Consider the following 22,773-nt stretch of genomic DNA (forward strand, 5'->3'; position numbering starts at 1 on the left):
ACCTTCCTGAGGCTGAGAGAGGGCACGAGATGTGCGCTCCTCGTCTGGCTGTGCCGTGCAGGAAGGCTCTTCCCAACAGCATCAAGCCCCATCCACGGAGCAGGACAAAGCCTCAAAAGGCACGGTGCCTGGGGGATGTGCCTGAGATGTGGCAAAGTCTTTGGTGCCCAGATAGCCCCATACAGCCCCGTGCTTGCTCACTGGGCTTGAGGGTGGCTTCCTGCCCCTGGGCTCCCTTCTTACCGGGCTCTGCTCCATTAACTGGCCCCAAAGCTGCCCCGGTGTCTGTGCCCAGACAGCTTCCTTCACGACAGCGCTGTGACGGTGTTCTCCTCTCCCTTGGCAGGTTGTGGGAAGGCACGAGAGGGGACTCCTCAGCATGCTGGAGCTCTCGGAGAGCAAATCTGCAGGTGGGAAGCTGCGTTTTGTGCTGGGATGAGGGCTGCCGGACCTCCCCTTTTGGGCCTTTGGGGTGTCAGCTCGGGCTGTGCAGGCACCATGTTCCTGCTGAAGGAACCCGCTTATAGGGGGCTGTTGGACCCCCTCGGGAGCCCCACAGACCTGTGGCACAGCCCAAGGTGTGCCGGTGATGGCACAGCCCAGCTCCATGTCACCGAGGTGTTGAGGGGGGTGTCAGGGTGCTGCCCCCACAGGTGCTGACGTGCCCTCTCCTCGCAGGTGCTGATGCGGGGACCCCCCTCGCTGGACTAGGAGGCCGATGCTCCCCTCCCGTGCTCCCAGCCCGCGCCGAGGAGGAAGAGGAGGAGAATGAGGCGGCCGGGGACAGCGCCAGCTCCCTCCCGCGCCTCCCTTTCGGCATCTCCGCGGTGCCACCTGCCCCGGGCTGCTCCCTGGACTCGGCGCCGCGCTCGGCGCACCCCTCGGGCAGCCAGCAGCAGCCCCGAGCCTGCCGCCGGAGGAAGCACAAGTTCTGAGGGCTGCTCCCGCTGCTCCCACACCCCCCTTTTATACATTTTTCTACGCCGCGAGCCGAGCCGGGAGCGCCGGGCGGAGCAGTGACTGTGTTTTATAGGTGCCTGCGCGGCTTCGCTCCCTGTTAAAGAAACCGAAATATATTTATGTATGTTTTTATGAAACTGCAGCAAACCCGCAGCAGCCGTGCTGTCCTTCTCGGGGGAGCGGGGCGCCGAGCGGGACCCCAGGGCCGGACCCCCCCCGGTCCCCTATTGCAGCACCCATGGGCCCGCTCCTGGGGGCGAGTTCTGCTTCTGTTGCCGGGGCAGCGGCGTTACCAACGGTTCCACCCCCCCACAGCACACCCAGAGTGCCACCAACGGGTGCCCCCTGCCCGCTGCCATGTCCAACCCCGGGCGCCCCGGCTCCCAGCCCAGCCGCGGAGGCAGGGCCCCGTGGAGCCCCCGCGGGGAGAGGGGCCGCCTGCCCCCCATCAACCGGTGAGGGTGCCGTGGGGTCAGGGCTGTGGGGTGGGAAGCGGGGAGAGAGAGCTGGGCCCCCCCCACCCTGCTTTTAAACATCCCCTCCCCGGGCAGAGACCAGCCTCCGGCCTCTTGCAGGTGCGTGGGCATGATGATGTGGGGGCAGCAGCCTTCGGCGGTGCCCGGCCTCGAGGACAGCCTCTGCGCCATTGCCATCGTGGGGCACAGCTGTGCCCTCTACCCCCGGCTGCCCGGTCGCGACGGCGGCACGACGCTGCCCAGCCACGACGCTGCCCAGACCTCGGCCCCCTGCGGCAGGGACGCGGAGGGGAGGTGGGGAGGCCCGGCCGGGATCAGGCCCCTCCGGCCATGCTGCTGCGGCACGGCCGGGGGCTCGGTGGGTGACGCCACCTCCCTCCGTGCAGGGCCCCAGGGAGCTTCCAGTTCGGACACCAGGACAACGTCCCCTCCTGCACGCCGGTAAGGCCCGTCCCTGCCTCTCCGTGCCCGAGGTGTGCTGTTCCCTGTCCCCTCCGTCCTGCCGGCCCGCCCTGACCCGCTGTCCCCAGGTGCAACGGGCACTGCTGTCGCTCACCCTCTCGCTGGAGAAGCTGCAGGCGGTGAAGTGCCGCATGCTGGAGGCCATGGAGAAGGGGCTGAGCCAAGAGACACACGCACAAGCCACCGTGCACATGCTGCCCACCTTCATCTGCTCCACGCCTGACGGCACCGGTGAGGCAGCCCGGCGGGGGGACGTGCTGCTGTGCTGAACACAGTCCTGCACCCCTCGCCGCGGTGCCAGGGAAGGGTCCCGCAGGAATCCCCTCCTCGGGCTGGTTGTGGGCTCTGGGAGCTGCCCCTGCGTGGGGACAGAGGCCAGGAGCTGGCTCCCTGGGGCCCTGCGGTGATTTCAGGAGGGGAATTGCTGCTTCCCGGGGGTGGGCGTCACTGGTTCAGGGCGAGGGGCAGATCGGGGGCTGGTCTCTGCTCGACGCTGCCACCGCTGCCCCGTAGAGAAGGGCGACCTCATGGTGGTGGAGCTGTGCCAGAGCCACGTCCGCACCCTGTTCGTGACCCTGCTGGGCGATGGAAACCAGAGCCCCCAGCTGATGTACAAGATCTTCGAGCTGCCAGCGGACATGCTGCAGGGCACCGGGGAAGCGGTATGGGGGGGGGGGATCATGGTACCACGGGGCTCCGACCACCTCCTGCACCCCGGGGTGCTGGGGCAGGGGGGCAGCTGCTCACCCGCTGCCTTCGCAGCTCTTTGACTTCATCGCCCAATGCGTGCAAAAGTTCCTGGAGGAAATCGGCAACCCCCAGCATCGCCTCCCCGTGGGCTTCGTCTTCCCGTTCAGCTGCAGGCAGACGGGGCTGGGCAAGGTGAGCGGGGCAGCTCGCCGGGGGGGGGGACAGAGACACCCCCGGGCCGAATATCAACAGCTCGTCCCCGTGCTCTGTGCAGGCCGAGCTCATCTCCTGGTCCAAGGGCTTCCAGTGCAGCGACGTGGAGGGCAAGGACGTGGTGCAGCTGCTGCAGGCAGCCATCAACAAGCTGGAGGTGGGGTGGGGGGGGCCGTGGGGCGCCGGGCGAGGGTCCCGTCCAGCCTGGGGGCTGCCCCCCTGGGGATGGAGCTGACCGAGCCTTGCTCCCTGCCAGCTCTACCACGTGGAAGTCATCGCCCTGCTCAACGACACCGTGGGCACCATGATGGCGAGCAGCTGGGGGGGGAAGCCCTGCGAGATCGCCCTGGTGATGGGTGAGCAGCGGGTGGCACGGCGCGGCACGGCGCTGCCGGGGGGGCTGCGTCGGCGCTCAGCACCCCCCCACCTCGCTCCCACCCCCCCAGGCACGGGCACCAACAGCTGCTTCATGGCCGAGGCGCAGCTGGTGGAGGTGGTGGAGGAGAACAACGGCAGGATGTGCGTCAACAGCGAGTGGGGCTGCTTCGGGGACGACGGCGCCCTCAGCGACGTGCTCACCCCCTACGACCACCGCGTGGACCAGGAGTCCTCCAACCCCGGGGAGAGGAGGTGCAGCGAGGGAGGGGGGGTCCCGGGGGTCTCCTCGGAGCGATGGGGACGCCAGCAGGAGCGAACGGACCCCCCCATGGTGCTCTGAGAGGGCTGGGGGTGGCGGGGCTGTGCTGGGGAGGGGGCTGACTCCCGCCGCACGCAGGTTTGAGAAGATGGTGGGCGGCCTCTACCTGGGGGAGATCGTCCGGCACGCCATGCTCATGCTGGCCACTGAGCAAGCGCTTTTCGTCGGGGCCAGCACCTCCGCCCTGGGGAGCAAGGACGCGTTCAAGACCCAGCAAGTCCTGGAGATCATGGAGTGAGTGGCCGGTGGCCGGGGAGGCCTGACGGGTGGGTGCCCCCGGCCGCGAGCGGGCAGCCCCTTGAGTGCTCTGCCTTGCAGCAACGAGACGGGCATGGCCAAGGCGAGGAGCGCTCTGGAGGCCCTGGGGCTGCAGCCGAGCGAGCGGGACTGCTGCCGGGTGCAGCAGATCTGCCGGGCGGTGGTGAGCCGCGCCGCCGCGCTCAGCGCCACGGGGCTGGCCGCCATCCTCAGCCTCATGTGCCGCAGCCGGGAGCTGGAGCGGCTGGTGGTCAACGTGGGGGTGGATGGCGAGCTGTACCGTGCCCATGCCAGGTACGGGGGGGACACATGGGGCTCCTGGCTGGGGAGGACGCCCCTCGGGATGCCTCAAGCCCGGCCTTTATCCTCCCCGTAGGTTTGGGGAGATCCTGCAGAGCGTGGCGGGGCTGCTGGCCCCCGAGTGCGCGGCCACCCTGGTGCCCTCGGCGGACACCAACGGGCTGGGGGTGGCCATGGTGACGGCGGTGGCCCAGCGCATGTTGACCCAGCGCCACGAGGTGGAGCAGCTGCTGGCCCCGCTGCGGCTCAGCCGCGCCGACCTGGAGCGCGTCCAGGGGCTGATGAGGCAGGAGATGGAGCGCGGGCTGGGCCGGGACAGCAACGCCGACGCCTCCGTCCGCATGCTGCCCACCTACGTCTGCAACACGCCCGACGGCACCGGTGAGGGACAGGGCACAGGGAAATGAGCCCCTTGGAGGGGAGAGGGGGGTCTCTGGCCCCGCTCACACCCCCCCCGGGTGTGCTCCCCGCAGAGAGAGGCGACTTTCTGGCGCTGGACCTGGGGGGGACCAACTTCCGCGTGCTGGTGGTGCGTGTGATGCAGGAAGGCATCCACATGGCCAGTGAGATCTATGTCGTCCCGACGTCCATCATGCAGGGCACTGGCGAGGCGGTGAGGCTCCGGCACCGGGCGAGGGCTGGGAATTGCCCCAGGGCTGCCTGTGCCTGGGGACAGCCCCCCGCCTCGCTGCAGCCTGACCGCAGCCCCTCTCCGCAGCTCTTCGACCACATCATCGAGTGCATCATGGACTTCCAGACCAAGCAGAACCTGATGGAGCAGGTCCTGCCCCTCGGCTTCACCTTCTCCTTCCCCTGCCAGCAGCTGGGCCTGGATAAGGTGAGGGGGCGGCGCTGGCCCCGCGGGATGGGAAGGGTCCCCGGGTGCGATGCAGCCTGGCCCCTGCTCCTGTTTCTCTTCCAGGCCGTGCTGCTGACCTGGACCAAAGGCTTCAGCGCCTCGGGCTGCGTGGGGCAGGACGTGGTCCAGCTGCTGAGAGAGGCTGCGCAGCGCAAACAGGTGGGGAACGGCTGGGGACCCCTCCCCTCACCCCCCGCCGGTGACAGCAGGAGCCCACTGGGTGCCACCACGCCACGTGTCCCCATCTCCTGCCCGCAGCACCTGGCACTGAAGGTGGTGGCCGTGGTGAACGACACCGTGGGAACCATGATGGCCTGCGGCTACGACGACCCCAGATGTGAAATCGGCCTCATCGTGGGTGAGGGGCACCTCTGCACCCGGGGGTCTCTCCCGTTCCTTGCCCTAGCTCTCCAGGCGCTGCTGGGGCTTGGTCTGGGGGGTGACAGCGGCGCTGGGCTGCAGGGACGGGGACCAACGCCTGCTACATGGAGGAGAGGAAGAACGTGGGCACCGTGGAGGGGGAGGAAGGCTGCATGTGCATCAACATGGAGTGGGGGGCCTTCGGGGACAACGGCTGCCTGGACGACATCTTCACCACCTTCGATCGGATGGTGGACGAGAAAACCATCAACGCGGGCAAGCAGAGGTGGGCGAGGGGCCTGGCGTGGGCAGGGCTCCGGGGGGGGCAGTAAGGCAGCCGGGGCTGTGCCTGGAGCAGGTTTGAGAAGCTCATCAGCGGCATGTACCTGGGCGAGATCGTGCGCCACATCCTGCTGGCGATGGTGGACAAACAGCTCCTGTTCCGCGGCAAGCCCTCGCTCAAGCTCCAGACCAAGGACATCTTCCAGACCAAGTTCCTCTCCACCATCGAGACGTGAGTGCGGGCAGCCCTCGTGTCGGGGCTGAGGGGCGCAGGGTGCCGCCACCTCCACCCCATATAGTGGGATGGTGACGGCGATGCTAACCGTGGCCCTGCCCCGGGGCAGCGACGGGCTGGCCCTGCAGCACGTGCAGGAAATCCTGAGGGACCTGGAGCTGGACGCCAGCTTCGAGGACAGCGTGCTGGTGCGCGAGGTGTGCCAGACCGTGTCCCTGCGGGCGGCCCAGCTCTGCGCCGCCGGCCTGGCCGCCGTGGTGGAGAAGATGCGGGAGAACCGGGGCCTGGCCCAGCTGGCCGTCACCGTGGGGGTGGACGGCACCTTGTACAAGATGCACCCGCAGTGAGTGCCCCGGGTAAGGGGTTGGGGGCACGGGGCTGCCCTGCTGGTGCTCAGCCACCTCGTCCTGTCCCCGCAGCTTCTCCCACAACCTCCAGCAGATGCTGCAGGACCTCGCGCCCAACTGCGCCGTCACCTTCCTGCAGTCGGAGGACGGCTCAGGGAAAGGCGCCGCGCTCGTGGCGGCCGTGGCGTGCCGGGAGCCCAGCCCCTAGGGACAGCCCCGGTCTCCTCCTCACCCCCCAATAAAGCACTTGGCTCCGCACCTCTGAGTCCTGGGGTGAGGGCAGGGGGCGGGGGGGGCACCGCGCACGGCCGGGCAGAGCCGCACGTAGCAATATATATCGAATTTATTTACATTCACGTCCGCCAGACCCCCCGCCCGCGGCACCGCTATGTACATAAGGCCAAGTGTAAATACTTGAATGCACTTAATACAGAATTAAAAAAACGGTCTTTACACAACACGGCACGGGGCCCGGGGCCGCCCAGCCCCGGGCGGAGACAGCACGACGGCACCGCACGCACCACGCACAACCCAGCGCCCGCACGCACCCCGGCCCCGCGCCGAGCCCGGCACCCACGGCCATGGCCACGGGCAGCCCTCCCGGCGGGCACGGGCCGGGAGCCGTGGGGCAGCGGGGCCCAGGGGCCGGCCGGGGCCCCCTCCTGCCCCACGGTCCCCGGGAGAGGGGCCGGGACCTCGCCATGGCTCAGCACTCGGCCTCGGACACGGCGAAGAGGGCACCGTCCTGCTTGCCCACCTCGGCCACGGCGGCGGCCAGCTGCGAGAGGTTGCCGTTGGGGAAGTGCCGCGCCTCCCACAGGTTGAGGATCATGGCCGTGGGGCTGGGCTTGGAGGCATAGAAGCTGAGATGGCTGCGGGGCAGAGGGACGGCGTCAGGGTGCAGGAACGGGGACAACTCACCATCAGCATCACCCCGCTCCCGGGGTGCCACGGGTGCAGGATGAGGCCAGACACCCCCCTGTCCCCGTCCCCGTCCCCATCCCCACGGCACCTGTCGAGGTTGAGTTTTTGGGCCAGCGTCCTCCAGTCGGCTCCCCGGGCGCACGGCGTGTCCAGGCTGCTGATGATCTTCTGGCGGATGAGGAAGGGGATCTTGAAGGCACTGGGACCCACCAGGGCCGGGGAGCCCACCTCGCTGTCGGGGACCAGCCAGTCCGAAAACCTCGTGTCCTGCAGGGGAGAGCACCGCAGGAGTGAGCGCGTCCCAGGGGCGCTGGGGGTGTTCCCCCCACCCTGCCCTCACCTTGGCGATGTTGAAGTTGATGGTGAAGCTCTGCCCATCGCCCTCCACCTGCCAGATCCAGATCTTGCAGGCCAGCTCGCAGGTGCTGGGGCTGAGGCGCTCCAGGGTGAAGGTGCAGTGCAGGTAGGGCTGCAGCCCGCTCCAGATGTGGTAGAAGGGGATTTCCTGCGGTGGGGCGAGGGCGGTCACGGCAGGGACCCCCCCCATCCTTCCCCAGGGTGCCAAAACCAGGACCTGCCCCCCCCACCCTGTTCCCCTTACCTGGTAGCTGGCGAGCAGCTTGCTCTTCCAGAGCGAGCTGGGCATGTCGTGGATGGAGAGGCGCAGGTTGTGGTAGCTGTCCTTGAAGTGCAGCACGCGGGGGGCCCCGATCAGCTGCCCCCCCATCTGCTTCTCCAGCTGGATCACCTCCTAGTGGCGTGGGCAGGAGGTCGGGCAGTGGGGCACAGACCCCCTGAACCTCCCCCCAAAAAAAAATCCCGGCACAGGGCGGGGAGCCCCGGTACCTTGAGCGCGTCCTGGGTGTCGCTGAGGCAGTAGACGCGGATGTTGTACTCCAGCGAGGGGCAGGCGGCGGGTGCGAACAGGACCAGCTTGAGGCGCTTGGAGGCCGCCATGCTGAGGGACTCCCCGACCAGGGCGAAGCGCCCCAGCTGCTCCGTGAAGATGTAGCAGGCCTGCGCCTCCAGCTGGCAGTAGTACAGCTCCGTGCACGGCTCCGCGCCCAGCTGCAGCACGTCCTGCGGCACCGGCAGATGCAGCCCCCATGCCAAAAAAAAAAAAAAAGCCCCCAGTGTAGGGGGGGTCCTCCTCCCCATCACCACCACCTCCGGCGGGGTGCTCACCTCCCACGTGCCCTCGCACGACTGCTTCTTCAGCCGCAGGCTCCAGTTCTCAGCGCTGGCCTCCACGCAGTGCCCCATGGCCAGGATGGCGGGGCGCGTGAGGAGGACGCCGGGGGGGCCGCAGCTGACGATGGGGCTCAGCAGCGTCTGGCAGCCGGCTAGGGGCAGCCTGGGGGAGGGACACAGGAGGTTTTATGGGGGGGTGAACATAGCCGGCACCCCCGCAGCCTTGATACCCGGCGGCCCCGGCACCTACCTCACCTCCTCGTGCTTGTGCAGCGTCAGGTAGACCTCGTAGATCTTCCCCCGCGGGATGGCATCGGGTGGGATCAGCAAGCTGATGCCTGGTGGTGGTGGTGGTGATGGGGGAACACAGGCAGCAGGCTGAGCCCCCCCCAACCCTGCACCCCGTGGGGCGACGCAGCCACCGGGCGGCCCCCCGGCCCCCACCGTACCTGTGTTGGGGATCATGAGGCGCCCCCCCAAGAAGTTGAAGGTGCCGTAGGCCATGTTGGTGTTGCCGCGGGGCAGGGAGCGGAAATAGCTCTGGGTGGAGAGCCGGGCCACGAAGTCGGCGCCCTCGGCGGCGGGCGAGCTGTGGTGCAGCGTGTGCCGGCCGGCGCCCAGCGGGCTCAGCAGGTGCCCGTTGGGCAGCTGGAGCTTGGCGGGGCCGTCCTGGCGCGGGCACAGCGAGCCCTGGTAGGTCATGGTGGCCGTGCTGAGGTCGGGCTGGATGGTGAGCAGGCTGGGGTTGTCTGCGGCACAGAGCGGGGGCCGTGGTGCTGCTGCCCTCGTGTTGGGGCGCAGCCGTCCTGGGGACCATGGGGGGCACGGCCCCAACCCCATGGGAAGGATCTGATGGGGCACAGCCACCCACAAGGCTCCAAAACATATCAAGCCCCTGACCCCACAGCACAGACCCTACAGGGCGCAGCCACCCCCGGGGGTCCAAGGAGCACCCAGCGCCAACCCTATGCCCAGGAACCCTCTGGGATGCAGAGCCCCCTACCCACAGCCAGGGGCCCTATGGGATACAAAGCACTGACCCATCATCAGGGACCCTATAACAGAGCCCCTATCCCAGCAGCAGGGACACACGGACACTTCCCAGAGACCCCAGGGGGCACAGAGCTCCTACCCAGGGAGACACGGAGCACACAGTCCCTCCCCAGAGTCCCCCCCCAGGAAACTGCCACCCCAGGGAGCAGGGGACGCCGTGTCCCAGCAGCGTGCAGGTGGCAGGGTGGGCACGCAGCCCTGTCCCCCTCGCTCACCGGCCTTGCTGGGCTTGATGCTGACGGGCTGGAAGCCGGCGGTGAGGATGGAGGAGTCGGCCACGTCGGCGTCCAGGCCCCCCTTCTTGCGGCAGTACACCAGCACGCCCACCAGCAGCAGCAGCACCAGGCACACGGCCACGGCGATCAGCCCCACGTACAGCGCCACGTCCTCAGCGCCCTGGGCGGCTGCGCGGGGCAGGGCGTCAGCACCCAGGGGTGCAGTTCCGTGTCCCCGTTCCCCCGTCCCTCGGCGCGCCCCCACCGTGGCACTCACCGGGGCTGCAGAGCTCGGAGGTGCAGTTGCGGGTCTCCAGCTCGGCGCCGTGGCACTCCTGGCCCCCGTTGCGCGGCGCGGGCTCCGAGCACTCGCGGCTCCGCCAGTGCGTGCACTCGGTCCCGCACACCGACCACTTGCTCCACTCCGACCAGGCTCCATCCACTGTGGGCACAGCAGGGATCAGCACCTCGCTGGCACCCCCCCAGCACCCCTTCCCCTGCCAAGGGGCTGGGACAGACAGACGGACACACACACGGGGGGTGGGAGGACGAGACGAGCGGGGTGGGCGCGACGCTGGGTGCAGTGGGGCGCAGGCGGTGCCGCGGGCACGGCGGGTACCTGGGCAGAGGGTGGTGCAGGCGCTTTTCTGCACGTTTTGGCCCTCACAGAAAGCCCCCCCGTTGAGGGGCGTGGGGTTGGTGCAAGTCCGGCTCCGCTTCTGCCAGCCCCGTCCGCAGCTGGTGCTGCAGCCCGACCACTGCGTCCACGTCGACCAGCCGCCGTTCACTGGGTGGAGAGCGACCCGTCAGCGCCCACCGGGCCGGGGGGGACGCCGGGGGACGGGGACAGCGACATCGGGGTGGCACAGCGGGGTGGGGGGCGGCGCGGTGGGGCCGTACCGTAGACAGTGATGGCGGCTGAGGCACTGCGGCGGCGAGCCACGATGTTTTTGGCCACGCAGGTGTAGTTGGCGGTGTCGGCCAGGCGGGCTTGCCGCAGCACCAGGCTGTGCTCCGGCGTCACGTAGACGTTGGCGTCCAGCGCCGGGTCCACCAGCTCCTCGTTGCGCAGCCACTCCACCTGTGGGCACGGGGACGTCGCTGGGAGCCCGTTCGGGGAGCACCCACGGCATCCCCACAAGGAAAGGGCACGCGTTGGCCCCCGATGCCTTGTCCCGTGGCTCACCTCGGCGGGGGGGATGCCCTCGGGGGGGCGGCACGGCAGCACGATGCCCTGCTCGATGGAGACCTCCCTGGCCGTCGGCTCCTGCTCGAAGTTCTTGCGCAGATCTAGGGGGGGGGGCGCAGCACCCCGTTATAGGGGCCAGCACCCCGTGTGCCCTGCCCTGCCTGGGGACCCGCCGGGGCGGCCCCGAACACTCACAGGCGATGCGCACGAAGGCCTTCTGGCTCTTGGTGGTGCCGGAGGAGCTCCATGCCACGCACTGGCACCAGTACTCCTCCAGCCCGAAGATCTTCTCCACTTGCTGGCGGGTGATCTCGATGCGCACCTCCATCACGGGCAGCCCTGGGAGGGACAGGAGGCAACACGTGAGCACTGGCCACCCAGGAAAGCTCCCTGCAGGTCCCCGGCCCCGTGCAACCCCCAAAAGGGACGCGCATGGCTCCCCGCGACCGCGGCTGCCGCCAGGAGCCACGGCGGCTGAGCCGGCGCTCACCAGTGCTGCGGTCGGTGCTGTGCTGCGTGACGTGGTCGCCCTGGTGCACCCACTCGCCGTTGCACTTGAAGTAGATCTGGGTGGCGGGGGTGGCCCGGCAGGCCAGGCTCACCGGCTTGTTCTTCACGATGTACACGTCCTCGGGCTCCAGCAGGAAGCGGGGCAGCAGGTCCGGGGACGCGCCGGACACGGGGGTGGCCACGGTCGCGCTCTGCTGAGCACCTGCAGGGACACGGGGGCTCAGCCACCTCCAGGGCCACCGATGACCCCAAGCCCCGCGGCCACCTCCCCCCGCTGCCAGCACTGCGGCAGCCCCCCCCCGGCCCCGCCATCCATCAGCGAGAGGAGCAGCGCGGCGGCTGCGCCCACTGAACCCGCGCCGATCCCTCATGTCCGCACTTAGTGCTAATGAAAAGGAAATGTAGTGTGACCAATAAGGGACATCGCTCACTCCTCCCGGGGCGCTGCAGGCGCCCGCTGCCCCCCTTCCCCTGCACGCCGCAGGGGCCGCATCCTGCCCCGCTGCATCCCGGCGAGGTGGGAGCCAGCGGGGTGCGCACCCCGCTGCCGTGCCACAGGGACACGGTGTAGGGTGACAAGGTGGCATGCCACGTCCTGTGTCACTTCCCAGCAGCTGGCACACGGGGGGTGGCCGTCCCCAAGTGTCCCCAGGGTGGTGAGGATGGGTCAGGCCATGCAGGTTGATCCCTGGTGGGGCTGAGCATCCCTTGGCATTGCCTGGGGGGCTGTGGGAGCCACCCCAAGGACAGGACGGTGTGGGAACAGCAGCGCTGGGGACGTGGCACGTGGTGGTGGCCGTGTCCCCCAGCCCTGCAGGTGGCCGCCTGCCCCCGCAGCCAGCGCCCCCGCTCCTCCCGCCCCGCGCGGGCGCCAGCTGTGGAAAGAGTTAATAAAACAGGGCCCTAAATAAGCATTTGATTAACAAACGATAAAATAGCGATTGTGTCACTGAATGAAGCTGTAATTGCTGCTGCTAATTGGCTGGTTAGGATTTAATAAGCAATTAAATGGGATGGAATGCGCAGTAATTAAGTGCCTTCGTTTGGCAACCGCCTGCCGCCCCCCGCGTGCCCGCCGTGCCCCCAACTCGCCGCCAGCCCCGGGGTCCCCCTGCCCACCCGGGCAGCGCCGCCTGCACAGCAGGGACACGGGGGACACGGGCGTCCCTTGGGCTCTGCCTGAGTCTCCTGGGGGGCTCCGTGCCCTGCTGCCCCCCGGCCGGATCGGGCCCCTCCAGGCCAGGCAGCGGGCGCTGAGCAAGCCCGGCCGCGGTGCCCAGCGGGACGGGCAAGGTGCAGCAGCTCATTTACGCGGCGAAGATAAACGGCCACCATAACGCGCCAGTTATTACCCCATCAGCACTTTTACAATGTCGCTAGCAATTAATTTAATTAAAACCCCTGTCCGGGATACACAGGCATTTCATATTTCACCGGTTTAATGACACCCACCCCCAGCTGCAGCCTGGGGGGGTCACGGCACGGACAGGGGCTGCGTGTCCCCCCGACGCGTGCCGGCGGTGACGGGGTCACTGCAGCCCCCGTGGCTCACCCCACGGCACCCATCGCACTGCTGCCTCCTGCCCGTGCACCCCTGGGTGCCGGCACGTGGGGCCCCACGCTGTGCCGGGGGGGCTGCGATGGGCAGAAAGGCAACCCAGCACCAAAGGCTTTATTTCTGAGCTAAGCAGGTTGCTCTCACAGCAATAAAGCTGCCGGGCTGCGGCTGGCACGTGGGTTAATGGGCTCGTGGCGCTCCAGGGCTCTGCCCTTAATCACACACGGAATGAGCACGGAGGGTGCTGAGCTGGGCACTGCCCATCGTGGTCAAGCAGAGGGGTGTGGGGCAGCAGCACCACGGGTGGGTGCAGCATGGTCAGGACCCCCCCTGGCTCCCCACGGGGCCACCAGCGCCTCGAGGGCAGGGTGGGACGGGCACTGAGCACACGGCAGGCCCCCGGAGCCCCCCGGAGGGACACCATCCTGCTGCTTAGCACCGTGCTGAGCACCAGGGGGGCTCTACCACGCTGTCACCCAGTCAAGGCACTGATGGTCTTCGGCCATGGGCAGGGCTGGGGGACGGAGCTGGCCTGGAACCCTGGCAAGGGAGCGGGGGGACCATGCTGTGGGCCCCCCCCAAACCCCACGGGCACCCCAAGCACATCGTGGCTCTCTCCAATGCACCACAGGCACCCCACAGCACGGCCACCCCAAACCCAGCGTGCCCCCCACGCACACCACGGACACCCCCACGTCCTGCGGGCGTCCCACAGACCACGGGCACCCCACCCCACCCCACATCGCCGTGGGCGTCCCGTGCAGCGTGGGCACCATCGGGCCCCCCACGCGGCACTGCGCCGGGCTCCCACACCGCGCGGCCTCGCCGCTCACCTGCCGCTGCGTCGCCATGGAAACAGGCGAGATGCTTATGTCACCTTGGCAAAGGGAGCCGCCTAACTTCGGGAGGGTGGGGGACACGGGGACCGGGGGGGGGACAGGGGGGTGCTGGTCCCGCTCGTCACGGCCCCGGCCAGCCGCTGTCTCGGCAGCGGAACGGGTAATTGGGACGGCGGCGCGCTACCAGCGCCGATAAATCACCGCCGGTAAACCTAGTGCATTAAGCGGGGCTTTATTATCAATTATCCCCCACCCACGTGGGCTAACGAGCGCAGCGGCGGGCCTAACAAAGGGGCAGCGTGCCGGGGAAACTCGGGGTGTGGAGGGGGTGCTGCGGGGCTGGCCACCCCCTGCCCTCCCAGGGGGGACGTGGGCACCCGGCCCTGCCACGCGCAGCCCCCGCTGCTCCCTGTGCTCCCCCCCCAAGGTGCTGCCACCCCTGGGGGCCCTCCACGTAGCGCCAGAGCCCCCCAGCACCAAACACCGGGTGCACTGCAGCCACTGGGCAGGGTGACACTGCAGGGTGCCCCAGTGGGGAGGGGACCCTGCCAGAACCCATCACACCCCCACCCCGGGGCCGTGCCCCCCACCGCCCAGCTTGGCCCCACTGCTCCTCAAGGGACTGATCCTGCTCCCAGCATCAGTCCCGAGCTCCCCGGCGGTGCTGAGCGCGGCACGCCGGTGCCTGCTGCGAGGAGACGCGGGGAAGGTCAGCGTGTTCTTGGCGAGGAGAGCCTGCCCGCGGGCGGCCGCAGCAGCGCCGGCCCCGTGCCACCAGCTCGCCGTGCCACCCCCGTCCCCTGCCCGCAGCCCCTCGGCCACCCCGGCACCGTGTGGGGTGGGGACCTGGGTGCCAGCCCCTGCCCCCGCCGGCTGCGCCCCCCCGGGGACCTCCCCACATCACCGCGGGCATTGCAGCCGGCAAATTAAATCCCCAGCTGGAGCCCCATAAATCGTGGCCCGCGCCAGGCCTGGCACTCCATTAAAATGAAAGATTTCCTCGCACTTCGCAGGCGCCCGGCCTGCGCCCCGGCAGCAGGTAATTAAAGCAATAATTGCTGCTGATTGCGCCCGCCTAAACGAGGGAAAGGCGGGCGCTGGGGGGCGGAGGACGCTGGTCCTGCCGTGCCCAGGAGGGCCTGGGGGTGCCGGCCCCGTGCGCCCCACGCAGCCCGGGCACGGGGTCCCCTCTGGCAGGTGCCAAGGTGGCACCGCACGGAGATGCCAGCCGGGTGCTGGTGCCAGCTCCATCCGGGCAGCGAGCCAGCAGGGTCGGACGCCAAGGCCGGGCAGCGCAGCCCGGCTCTGGGCCAGTCTGGTGTGCGGCAAGCCCCGGGCAGCAGGGACAGCGGGCACAGGGCGCCAACGCGTCCCCGAGTGCTGCAGGGCACGGCCGTGTGCCACGGGCACGGTGCCACTCCCCGACAGCGTGTCCCAGCGTCCCAGTGCCTGGCACCACCCCACAGGATGGCCACGGGAGACCCCGGCGTGCACCCCACGGGTGCCACCTCCACGGGTGCCAGCCCCACGGCCACGTCCCGTGGCGCTGCAGCGGCTGCGTGGGGGCTGCAGGGTGCCCGGCTCCCGGCGAGCGCGTGGCAGCGTCTGGGCGCTGATTAAGCGTGCGGTTGTTATGAATGAATTAGTCAGGCGGGTTTGCATGACAATGGAACTGCCTAATTACGGATTTTAGCTGATAACACTCTCCCCATTACATGCAATTAGCATGTGCCAGCGCGGGCAGAGCTCCGCGGGCTGCACCCTCGCGCCGCCCCGGCGCCCGCCAACGGGGCTGTCGAGGTGCGTGGTCCGAAGCATGCCCACGCCTCCAACACGCCGCCCCACGGCCGGGTTTTGGGGACAACGGGGTGCCAGCAAAGCAGCAGGGGGCAGCAGCCTCTCACCTCCCTGCGGACCAGCTCTGGGTGCCACCAGCTCTGGGTGCCACCAGCCCCTGCAGCCAGCGCTGGGCACCCAGGGCACTCCAGGGCCTCTCTCGGCCCCACCGCTCCGTAGCACAGAGCTCTGCTCCCAGCCAGCCCCCGGTGCCCACCAAGCCCCCCTCCAGGACCCGTGCCAAGTCGTGCCAGCCCCTACATGCAGCGATTGGAGCGCTGCATGGGGAGAGGGGCCCGGTGCGATGCGCTGCCTGGGGGCTGCGCTGGTCCGGGCTGTGGTGGGGTTGGGACCCAGCCTGGGGGAGCCGAGCGGCTTTTCTGGCTCTCCTCTAATTGACAGTGAAGAACAAACGCTCTGACCGCACTCTGTCCCCGCCGGGAGGAGCGTCAAGGTCACCCTCAGCGCTGGGTCCCCGGCCGCAGCGGGAGGGAGCCAGGTGGGAGGCCGGGGAAGGCCCCTCTGGCCACACCACGGTCCCAGGTGCCGGGGTCCGGCCCCATCCCACCCACAGCTCCGTGCCCCACGGCTGTGACCAGCAGCCGCAGCACGCCACAACCGAGAGCAGCCAGGGCTGGCCAGGAGGGGGCTGGGGCCTGAGCCCCCCCACCCGTGGCCAGGAGGGGGTCCCAGCGTGGAGCCAGCCCACCCCGTGCTGCTGGTGGGCAGAAACTTGACCTGCAGGAGCAGCGATGGTGCCGACAGCCGGAGCAGTGCTGGCACCGAGGGTGCAGGGCAGGGTGGGACACGCACGGTGCCATCACCCCGGGGGGGCACCAGACCCCGGGTGCACCCACGGCCGTGAGGTGCCGGGGGTGGCTGCGAAGGTGCTGAGCCCCAAGAGGCACCGGCAGCGCCCCGGTCCCCTCCTGCAAGCACCTGCCAGGCTCCGCCAGGTTTGATGTAGTGCCAGCCCCACGTGGCACCGAGCCAGAACAAACAGCCCTGGGCAGGCTGCGTCTGCCGCGCTCGCGCTGACAGCTGGCACGGCAGCTTCCCGGCCGCCCCGCGTGCGCCAGCCCTGCCCGGCGCCCTGCCCTGCTGCCCGCCCCGCTGCTGAGCCTGCCCTGGGATGCAGCGAGCTGGGGGGGCTGCGAGGATGGGGGTGCAGTGGTCTGGGGGTGCCCTGTGGAGCCAGGGGGGGCTCTGGAAGCCGGGTGAAGCTGGCGGCACTGCGTGGCTCAATGCGTGGTAAGAGCCGTGCCCCCAGCCCACAGCTGCCCCCAGGGATGTCGGTGTGATGGGGATGTGCCCTGGGGGCAGGGGATGCACTAGGGCCTGGATGAATTTGGGGGGTGAGCACCAGCTGCTGTAGATGCAAAGGGGAAGGGGAAAAGGAAGGGTTCTCAGGCAGTGATGGGCCAGGGTAGCTCCAGGGACGGATCCTGCCCCGTGTCCTTGCCACCCACCAGAGCAGCAGCTGAGCGGTGCAGCCCTGGCCCCTCAGCACCCTGCTGCCCGTGGATCTGCTCCTGCCCATCCCTGCGGGCACCGGGAGCCCAGCAAGGTCCGGAGACAGCGCTCCATGGCTGCAGGCAGGGCCCCCTGCCCGGACACCTGCGTTCCCCTGTCCTGCACCTGTGCCTCGCATCCCTGAGGAACGGATGCTGTGCCATGCCGTGCCGGGCTGGAGAAGCACCCAGAGCACCGAGGCCCAGCCCCACCGTGTCTGTGCCGAGCAGCAGCCGTGCAGGTGGCTGGGATCGGTCGCGCCGCGGCCGGCTGTGAGCTGCCTGCCAAGCAAGAGGCAGCGGCGGGCGAGCTCCTGCACCGCACTGCCCCGAGCCAGCACTGGCACCGCCGCCCCCCCCGGCTCCCCATTTTTCCCTCTGCACACCCGGCACGGGGCGCACCCACCGTCCCACCACCCTCCGTCTGTGGGTCACCATGGGGACAGCCCCGCTCCTTACCCGGCTGGGTGCTGGTGCCCACAGCACCCTGCGTATGGGGTGCCCTGCACCCACGGGGGCTGCCCCCCAAGGAGGGCAGCGTGCCACCCAGCGTGCTCGGCCCTGCAGCGTCCCTCTGCAGACGGGGCCGTGCTGGGAGCACTGGCGCAGGGTCCCCGCGGTGCCCAGCCAGGAAGGATGCGTGCGGGTAGCACGGGGGCTGCAGCCCCCCCACGCCGTTGGGGTGCGTACCCGCTCAGCCCACCCGGGTGCCACCGCGCCTGCTTGGCACATCGAGGCCAGGTGAGGGGACGTCTGTGCTGGTGGCAGGAGGGGTGGTGGCCGGGACCCCCAGGGTGCATAGGAGCCCCCCCCCCGCCCCGGGGCCCCCAGCAGAGCGCACGTCCAGCTCGGGCGCAGCTCCCCTCCCCCTGCTCGGTCCTTTGTCTGCAGCCGCCACTTCCAGGCTAACGTGACACCTGCCAGGAGCCGCCGCCACCGCGGGCACCCCCGCGCCCACCCCGCAGCCCCCGGCCCGCCGTGGGGGGGGTCCCGGCACGGCAGCTCCCCCTCCTCCCTCCGCGTCCCGGCCCCGGGGCTGAGGGCGCACGGGGCGCAGCGGGCTCCGGACCGTGCGCGGCTGCACCAGCACCGACGCAGCCCCACGCACCCCATTCCGCGCCCCCCCAGGTGCCCCCCCATCCCCACCCGGGGGTGACAGCAGCCCTGTCCCCTCCGCCACGGTCCCCCGCGTCCCGCCAGGTGCCGGGGCAGGCAGGGACCCCCCGCGCTGGGCGAGGACCCCCCACGCGGAGCAGCTCCACTGCGGGCTCCGCGGGGGGCGGGGAGCGGAGCCAAGGGGGCGAGGCGGTTATAGGGGGGGGGGGGGACACGCGTGTGCGGCCCCGCGTGGGCGTGGGGAGGGGGCGGCAGTGCCCGGCTCGGGGCAGGGCGCACAGCACCATCCCCGTGCCCGGCCAGCCGGCACCCCGCGGCCAGGCGGTGCCCCGGCGCTCCGCAGCCCGGGGGGGGGGGGATCGGGATGCAGCGTGCACCGGGCACGGCACGGCACGGCACGGCACGGCGGCAGGAGGGGAGGACCCCCCCTAAGCCCCCAGCACCCCCACACCCGGCCGGGCACCCATCCCGGGGGGTCCCCCCCGCTGCCCTCCCGGGGATGCCGTCCCGGGGGTGACCTTGCCCGGGGACTCACCGGCGGCGGCCAGGAGGGCAGCGGCGAGCAGGGCGCCGAGCGGTCCCGGCGCGGCGGCGACGACGGCGGCGGCGGCGGCGGCGGAGGAGGCGGCGGGGGCCCGGCGGCGGCGCGGCCGCGCACCCATGGCGCGCCCCGCGGAGCGCTGCGGGCCGAGCGAGCAGGCGGCCGCGCTCCGCGGCGCCCTCAGCGGGCCATGGAGCCCCCGGCCCCGGCCCCGGCCCCGGCCCCGGCCCCGGCCCCGGCCCCGCCGCTGCTGCCGCCCGCGCCGCGCCGCCCCGCACCGCTCCGCCCGGCGCCGCCAATGCGGGGCGGCCGAGCGCGGACCCGCCCGCGGGAGGGACGGCGCAACAGCTGGGCGCGCCCCCGCCGCCGCCACCGAGCGGGCACGGCCGCCCCCGCCCCGCACCCCGGCACGGCTCGGCACGGCTCGGCACGGCTCGGCACGGCTCGGCACGGCTCGGCACGGCTCGGCACCCCGCTGTCCGCCCCGTGCGCCGCCCTCCGGCACGGCGCTGCCCGGCCCGGGGACGCACGGGTGGGCTCAGCCCTCCCCCTGCACCGCATCCCTGCGGGGGACGGCACCCACGGGTGGCACCCACGGGTGATGCAGAGCTCCCAGCGGGGGTGAGCTGTGCTCGCCGCCCCCCTCCCCGCACGGTGCCCAGACCCCGCTGTGCCCCCTGCGCTCCCCTCTCCCCCAGCCCCTGCTGCCCCTTGTGATGGGCAGGGGTCCCCTAGCCCACCGGGCACCCCCATAGACACTGGGGTGCGGGGTGCCCCCAGCAAGCACCAGCTTGCACTTGGAGGTGTCACAGACCTGGGGACACTGTTTTGAGGGGACACGTGCCACCCGTGGGCACCCAGCAGGCAGCAAGGCCCCACCTTGCCACCACCCCACACTGTCCCCACACAAGCACTGGGTGCCATCCAGCCAAGGTCCTCAACCAAGGCTGGTGTCATGCTGCAGCCTGGGCACGGGGCAAGGAGGGTGAGGCTGCTTTGGGGTGCCTGAGGTGATCCCAAGCCTGTTCCAGTGCTGCTGAGCAGCCCCTGTCCCTGAGCAGCCCCTGTCCCTGAGCTGCCCCTGTCCCCAGCAGCAGGGGCCGGGCAGGGGGCAGAGCTGGGCAGCAGCTCCGAGCACCGCGCGGAGTTAATTTCATTAGCAGCTCCAGGAGCAATTAACAACTGCTCCGCTGCCTTCAAGAGCTGAGGCAGGTGTGAAGCCAGCGCGGATCTCCAGCCCTCACCGCAGCCTCCACCTGCCCCGGCGCAGGGCCAGCAACGCAGGGCAGAGCCCCAGCCAGCACAGCGCGGCGAGGGGCAGGTTGGGGAGATGGGGATCTCATTAAATCTCCCACAATCGGGCTGCTCCCACTGCTGGGGAGCCCCACACCAATACAGCCACGTGCCAGCTGTGTGCACGGGTAGGGATGGAGCTCGTGGGGTGGCACCCATGGGTGCCTGCTCCCTGCTCACCATCCTGCGCTGTGTGACCCCAAACCCCGGCACATCCCGCACGGGGACCGGCGGGTCTGGCAGAGGGACCCCCCCCCAGCCTCCCTTGCATGGGCAGGAGCCCCGGCACGGCGTAAACACCCTCCCTCAGGCTGGCTCATTATTACTAATGGCATTCGCATGGAAACAGGATGTTTTTACTCCTCGCCGCTCCATCTGCTCCTGCTGAAGTCACCGCGCCACACGTGAGCTCCCGGGGGGCTGCCATGGGAACCGGCACCAGTTCACCTCGCAGCGTGGGGACCCCCAGCCCGGGCTCTGGGACCCCCAGCGTGGCACTGGGGAGGGCCATTGGGGTCGGGCTCTGCCCCGTTCCCGTGCCGTGTGCTGCTCCTGTGATGCACGGTGCCTCCTGGGTGCCACACTGGCGCTGGGCTTCGCCGGCCACGTCTCTTGTCACCCTTGATGTCCCTCCTGTACCACGGCCTGGCGTGGCAGGGCTGTCACTGGGGAAGCGGCTGGGCGCACTGACGAGTTAATAGACGCTAATTAATACAGATTGGGGAGATCACTTTCAATTCTGCTCGCTCTCCCTCTTGCTGAGGAAGGAGCCAAGGGGGTGGATGAGCTGGATCCTGCTCCGCTGCTGCCGGGGCTGGGCCAGCCTGGCCCATGCCAGTGGGGACATCCAGGCTGTGCCGTGTCCTCCTGGCTATCCCCATGCCCCCACCGCAGGGTGCTCAGCACCCAGTGCCACCCCGCTGGGCGGCTGGACAGCCACATGTCCCACCACCACTGCACCCCAGGGGGATGCCGGCGACGCTGGCCCCGCTGGGTGCTGTAAATGGATTATTACTCGGAGTAATTAAGATGGAATTAAAAATTAATTCTCTTCTCCAGCACGCCGCGGTCGTGGCTAAGCTGCGTGCTGCAGACTTTGTGCCAGGGCTTGTGCCCGAAAGCGGCGGGGCTGGGCAGAGGCGGTGTCACCCTGGGTGCTGGTGGCACGGCACAGGGTGTCCCCAAGGGGCTCGGCGGGCTGCGGCTGCCACCAGCCATCGCTGCCACCTCGCTGGGGACATCACATCACTGCCCCTCACCATGTGCCACGTGCTGGGCAGAGCCCCTGTCCCTGCCCTCCCAGCCAGCCCCGGTGTCCGCGGGCAAGGCCAGCACCAGGGGTCTCCAAACTCCCATCAAGTATTGAAATGTGTATTTGAGCTCATGTATAATGGATCGTCGTCGTGCTTCCTCCCCATCCATTTGTGGTATTTAAGGAAGTAGAATATTAAACACCATTGTATTAGCAAAACTGCTGCCTGACTAATTGAGTTACAAAGGGAGAAGTGCTGACGAATAAACAGTGCATAATGTGTGGCTCTGGCGAGCAGGATGTGGCCACGGCACCGGCACGGGCTGTGCCCAGGCTACACGGGTTCTGGGGGCCAGGATGGGCAGGGACTGGTGCTGCTGGCCCCGATGGCAGAGCCGTGGTGTGAGAAACGTGTGGCATGTGGGGCTGGGGCACGTGGCAGGGCACGGCACGGGATGTCCCAGGCCTCATCCTGCACGGGGAGGATGCTCGGAAGCAAAGCCAGGAGCCTGGGTGCGAACGCAGCCACACAAGGAAGAGAAAGATTATGAAAATGAAAAGTAAATAAATATGGATGTTGAGGACCTAATTCTGATAAGAGGATTTTCAAAATTAGCCATTTGCAGGAGTAGATTAACTACATCTAATGCTGGGGGTGGGAAGGGCTCTATTAAGACACAGCAAACCCCGGCCCAGCCCTCCCTGCGCAGCCTCCAGCGCCTGCAGCAGCGCTCGGTGCTTTTAGGGAGGCAGATTTGTTGTGCTGGAGGGCAGCGGGCTCTGACACCAGCCTGGGGCATGGCCCTGGTGCCACCCCTCGAGCTCTTCCTGGCCACAAAGGGTCCCGGGGACGCGGTGCCATCGCTCTGGGACCTCCCTGGCCAGCACCCAGGGACCCTGCTGTAGGACTGGGATGGGGGCGATGAGGATGAGGGGATCAGGGGGGAGAGAGCAGCAAAGACACTGCCCTGGGCACCCCATGGGCACCCCATGACAGCCACCACAGCGGGTGCCCCAGCTGGAGTGGGTGCCGATGCCCCCGGCACGGCTGTGGGTCCCGTGTGCGGGGCTGGGGGCACCTCCGTGCTCGGTGGGCAGGAGCGGGAGGCTGCCAGGGCTGGCGGAGGCTTTCCGCATCCCCCATCTCGGATTTTCTATCCAGGCAGCCAAGCAGAAATCTCATTACAGCCCGGCACAAAAGCAGCGTCCCCGAGCGTGGCTGGGAGCTGGCACAGCCTGGGGCGGGCACGGCTGTGAGGGTGTCCAGGAGTGTGGGAAGGGGCTGTGCCCCCCCTGCACCTCCCCACATCCCCTGTAGGGTTCTGCACCCCAAAGTGCCCCCCCAGCCCCTGCCCCAGCCCCGGTCCTTGCCTACAGACGTGGCTTCTGCTTGCCCCAGGCCCCCGGGTGCAGCCGAGTGCCTGCCAGCCCTATGGGGTCAGCTGCGGGTCCGAGTTTGGTGCCGGCCCCATGGGGATGTGAGCACGCAGGCGGGGCTGGGTGCAGCCGCCCCGGGTGCCTGGCGCTCCCACGGCAGCAGCAGCAGCCAATTAATTAGCAGGGCGGTGGGAGAGCAGCCGGAGCCGCTGGGGGATCGATGGGCGCA

The 22,773-nt window shown here is 69.4% G+C and overlaps 3 protein-coding genes across 6 annotated transcripts in view; 2 read left to right on the forward strand and 1 right to left on the reverse strand.

The window, feature by feature from the left end:
* The window catches only part of UIMC1 (ubiquitin interaction motif containing 1), a 36,187-nt gene extending 35,126 nt beyond the window's left edge, over window positions 1-1,061 (forward strand). For 3 of the 4 annotated variants that reach the window (XM_084295629.1, XM_084295631.1, XM_084295630.1), the window contains exons 12-13: window positions 347-410; window positions 679-1,061. In XM_084295629.1, coding sequence (XP_084151755.1) covers window positions 347-410; window positions 679-935 — 321 coding nt within the window. In that variant the 3' untranslated portion in view covers window positions 936-1,061. The remainder of the gene's footprint in view (window positions 1-346; window positions 411-678) is intronic. The other variant, XM_084295632.1, reaches the window with a different exon arrangement.
* A 768-nt stretch (window positions 1,062-1,829) lies between these two features.
* Window positions 1,830-6,347, forward strand: HK3 (hexokinase 3; the record flags this gene model as incomplete). The annotated part of the gene is made up of 18 exons (XM_084295039.1): window positions 1,830-1,877; window positions 1,967-2,129; window positions 2,412-2,560; window positions 2,661-2,780; window positions 2,863-2,958; window positions 3,058-3,157; window positions 3,248-3,431; window positions 3,577-3,732; window positions 3,817-4,050; window positions 4,133-4,437; window positions 4,530-4,669; window positions 4,775-4,894; window positions 4,979-5,074; window positions 5,174-5,273; window positions 5,378-5,561; window positions 5,634-5,789; window positions 5,902-6,135; window positions 6,212-6,347. Exons 2-18 carry the CDS (start codon window positions 2,030-2,032, stop codon window positions 6,345-6,347), a joined length of 2,610 nt encoding a protein of 869 aa, XP_084151165.1. The 5' UTR covers window positions 1,830-1,877; window positions 1,967-2,029.
* A 498-nt stretch (window positions 6,348-6,845) lies between these two features.
* UNC5A (unc-5 netrin receptor A) lies at window positions 6,846-18,743 on the reverse strand (the record flags this gene model as incomplete). The annotated part of the gene is made up of 16 exons (XM_084295070.1): window positions 6,846-7,011; window positions 7,152-7,330; window positions 7,404-7,568; window positions 7,665-7,814; window positions 7,910-8,143; window positions 8,249-8,417; window positions 8,505-8,592; window positions 8,704-9,003; window positions 9,523-9,711; window positions 9,800-9,964; window positions 10,142-10,309; window positions 10,423-10,603; window positions 10,709-10,812; window positions 10,907-11,050; window positions 11,202-11,423; window positions 18,617-18,743. 16 exons carry the CDS (start codon window positions 18,741-18,743, stop codon window positions 6,846-6,848), a joined length of 2,751 nt encoding a protein of 916 aa, XP_084151196.1.
* Between the last annotated feature and the right edge of the window lie 4,030 nt (window positions 18,744-22,773).

The sequence above is a fragment of the Netta rufina genome (assembly GCF_964035555.1).
Source record: "Netta rufina genome assembly, chromosome: 14".
Lineage (NCBI taxonomy): Eukaryota > Metazoa > Chordata > Aves > Anseriformes > Anatidae > Netta > Netta rufina.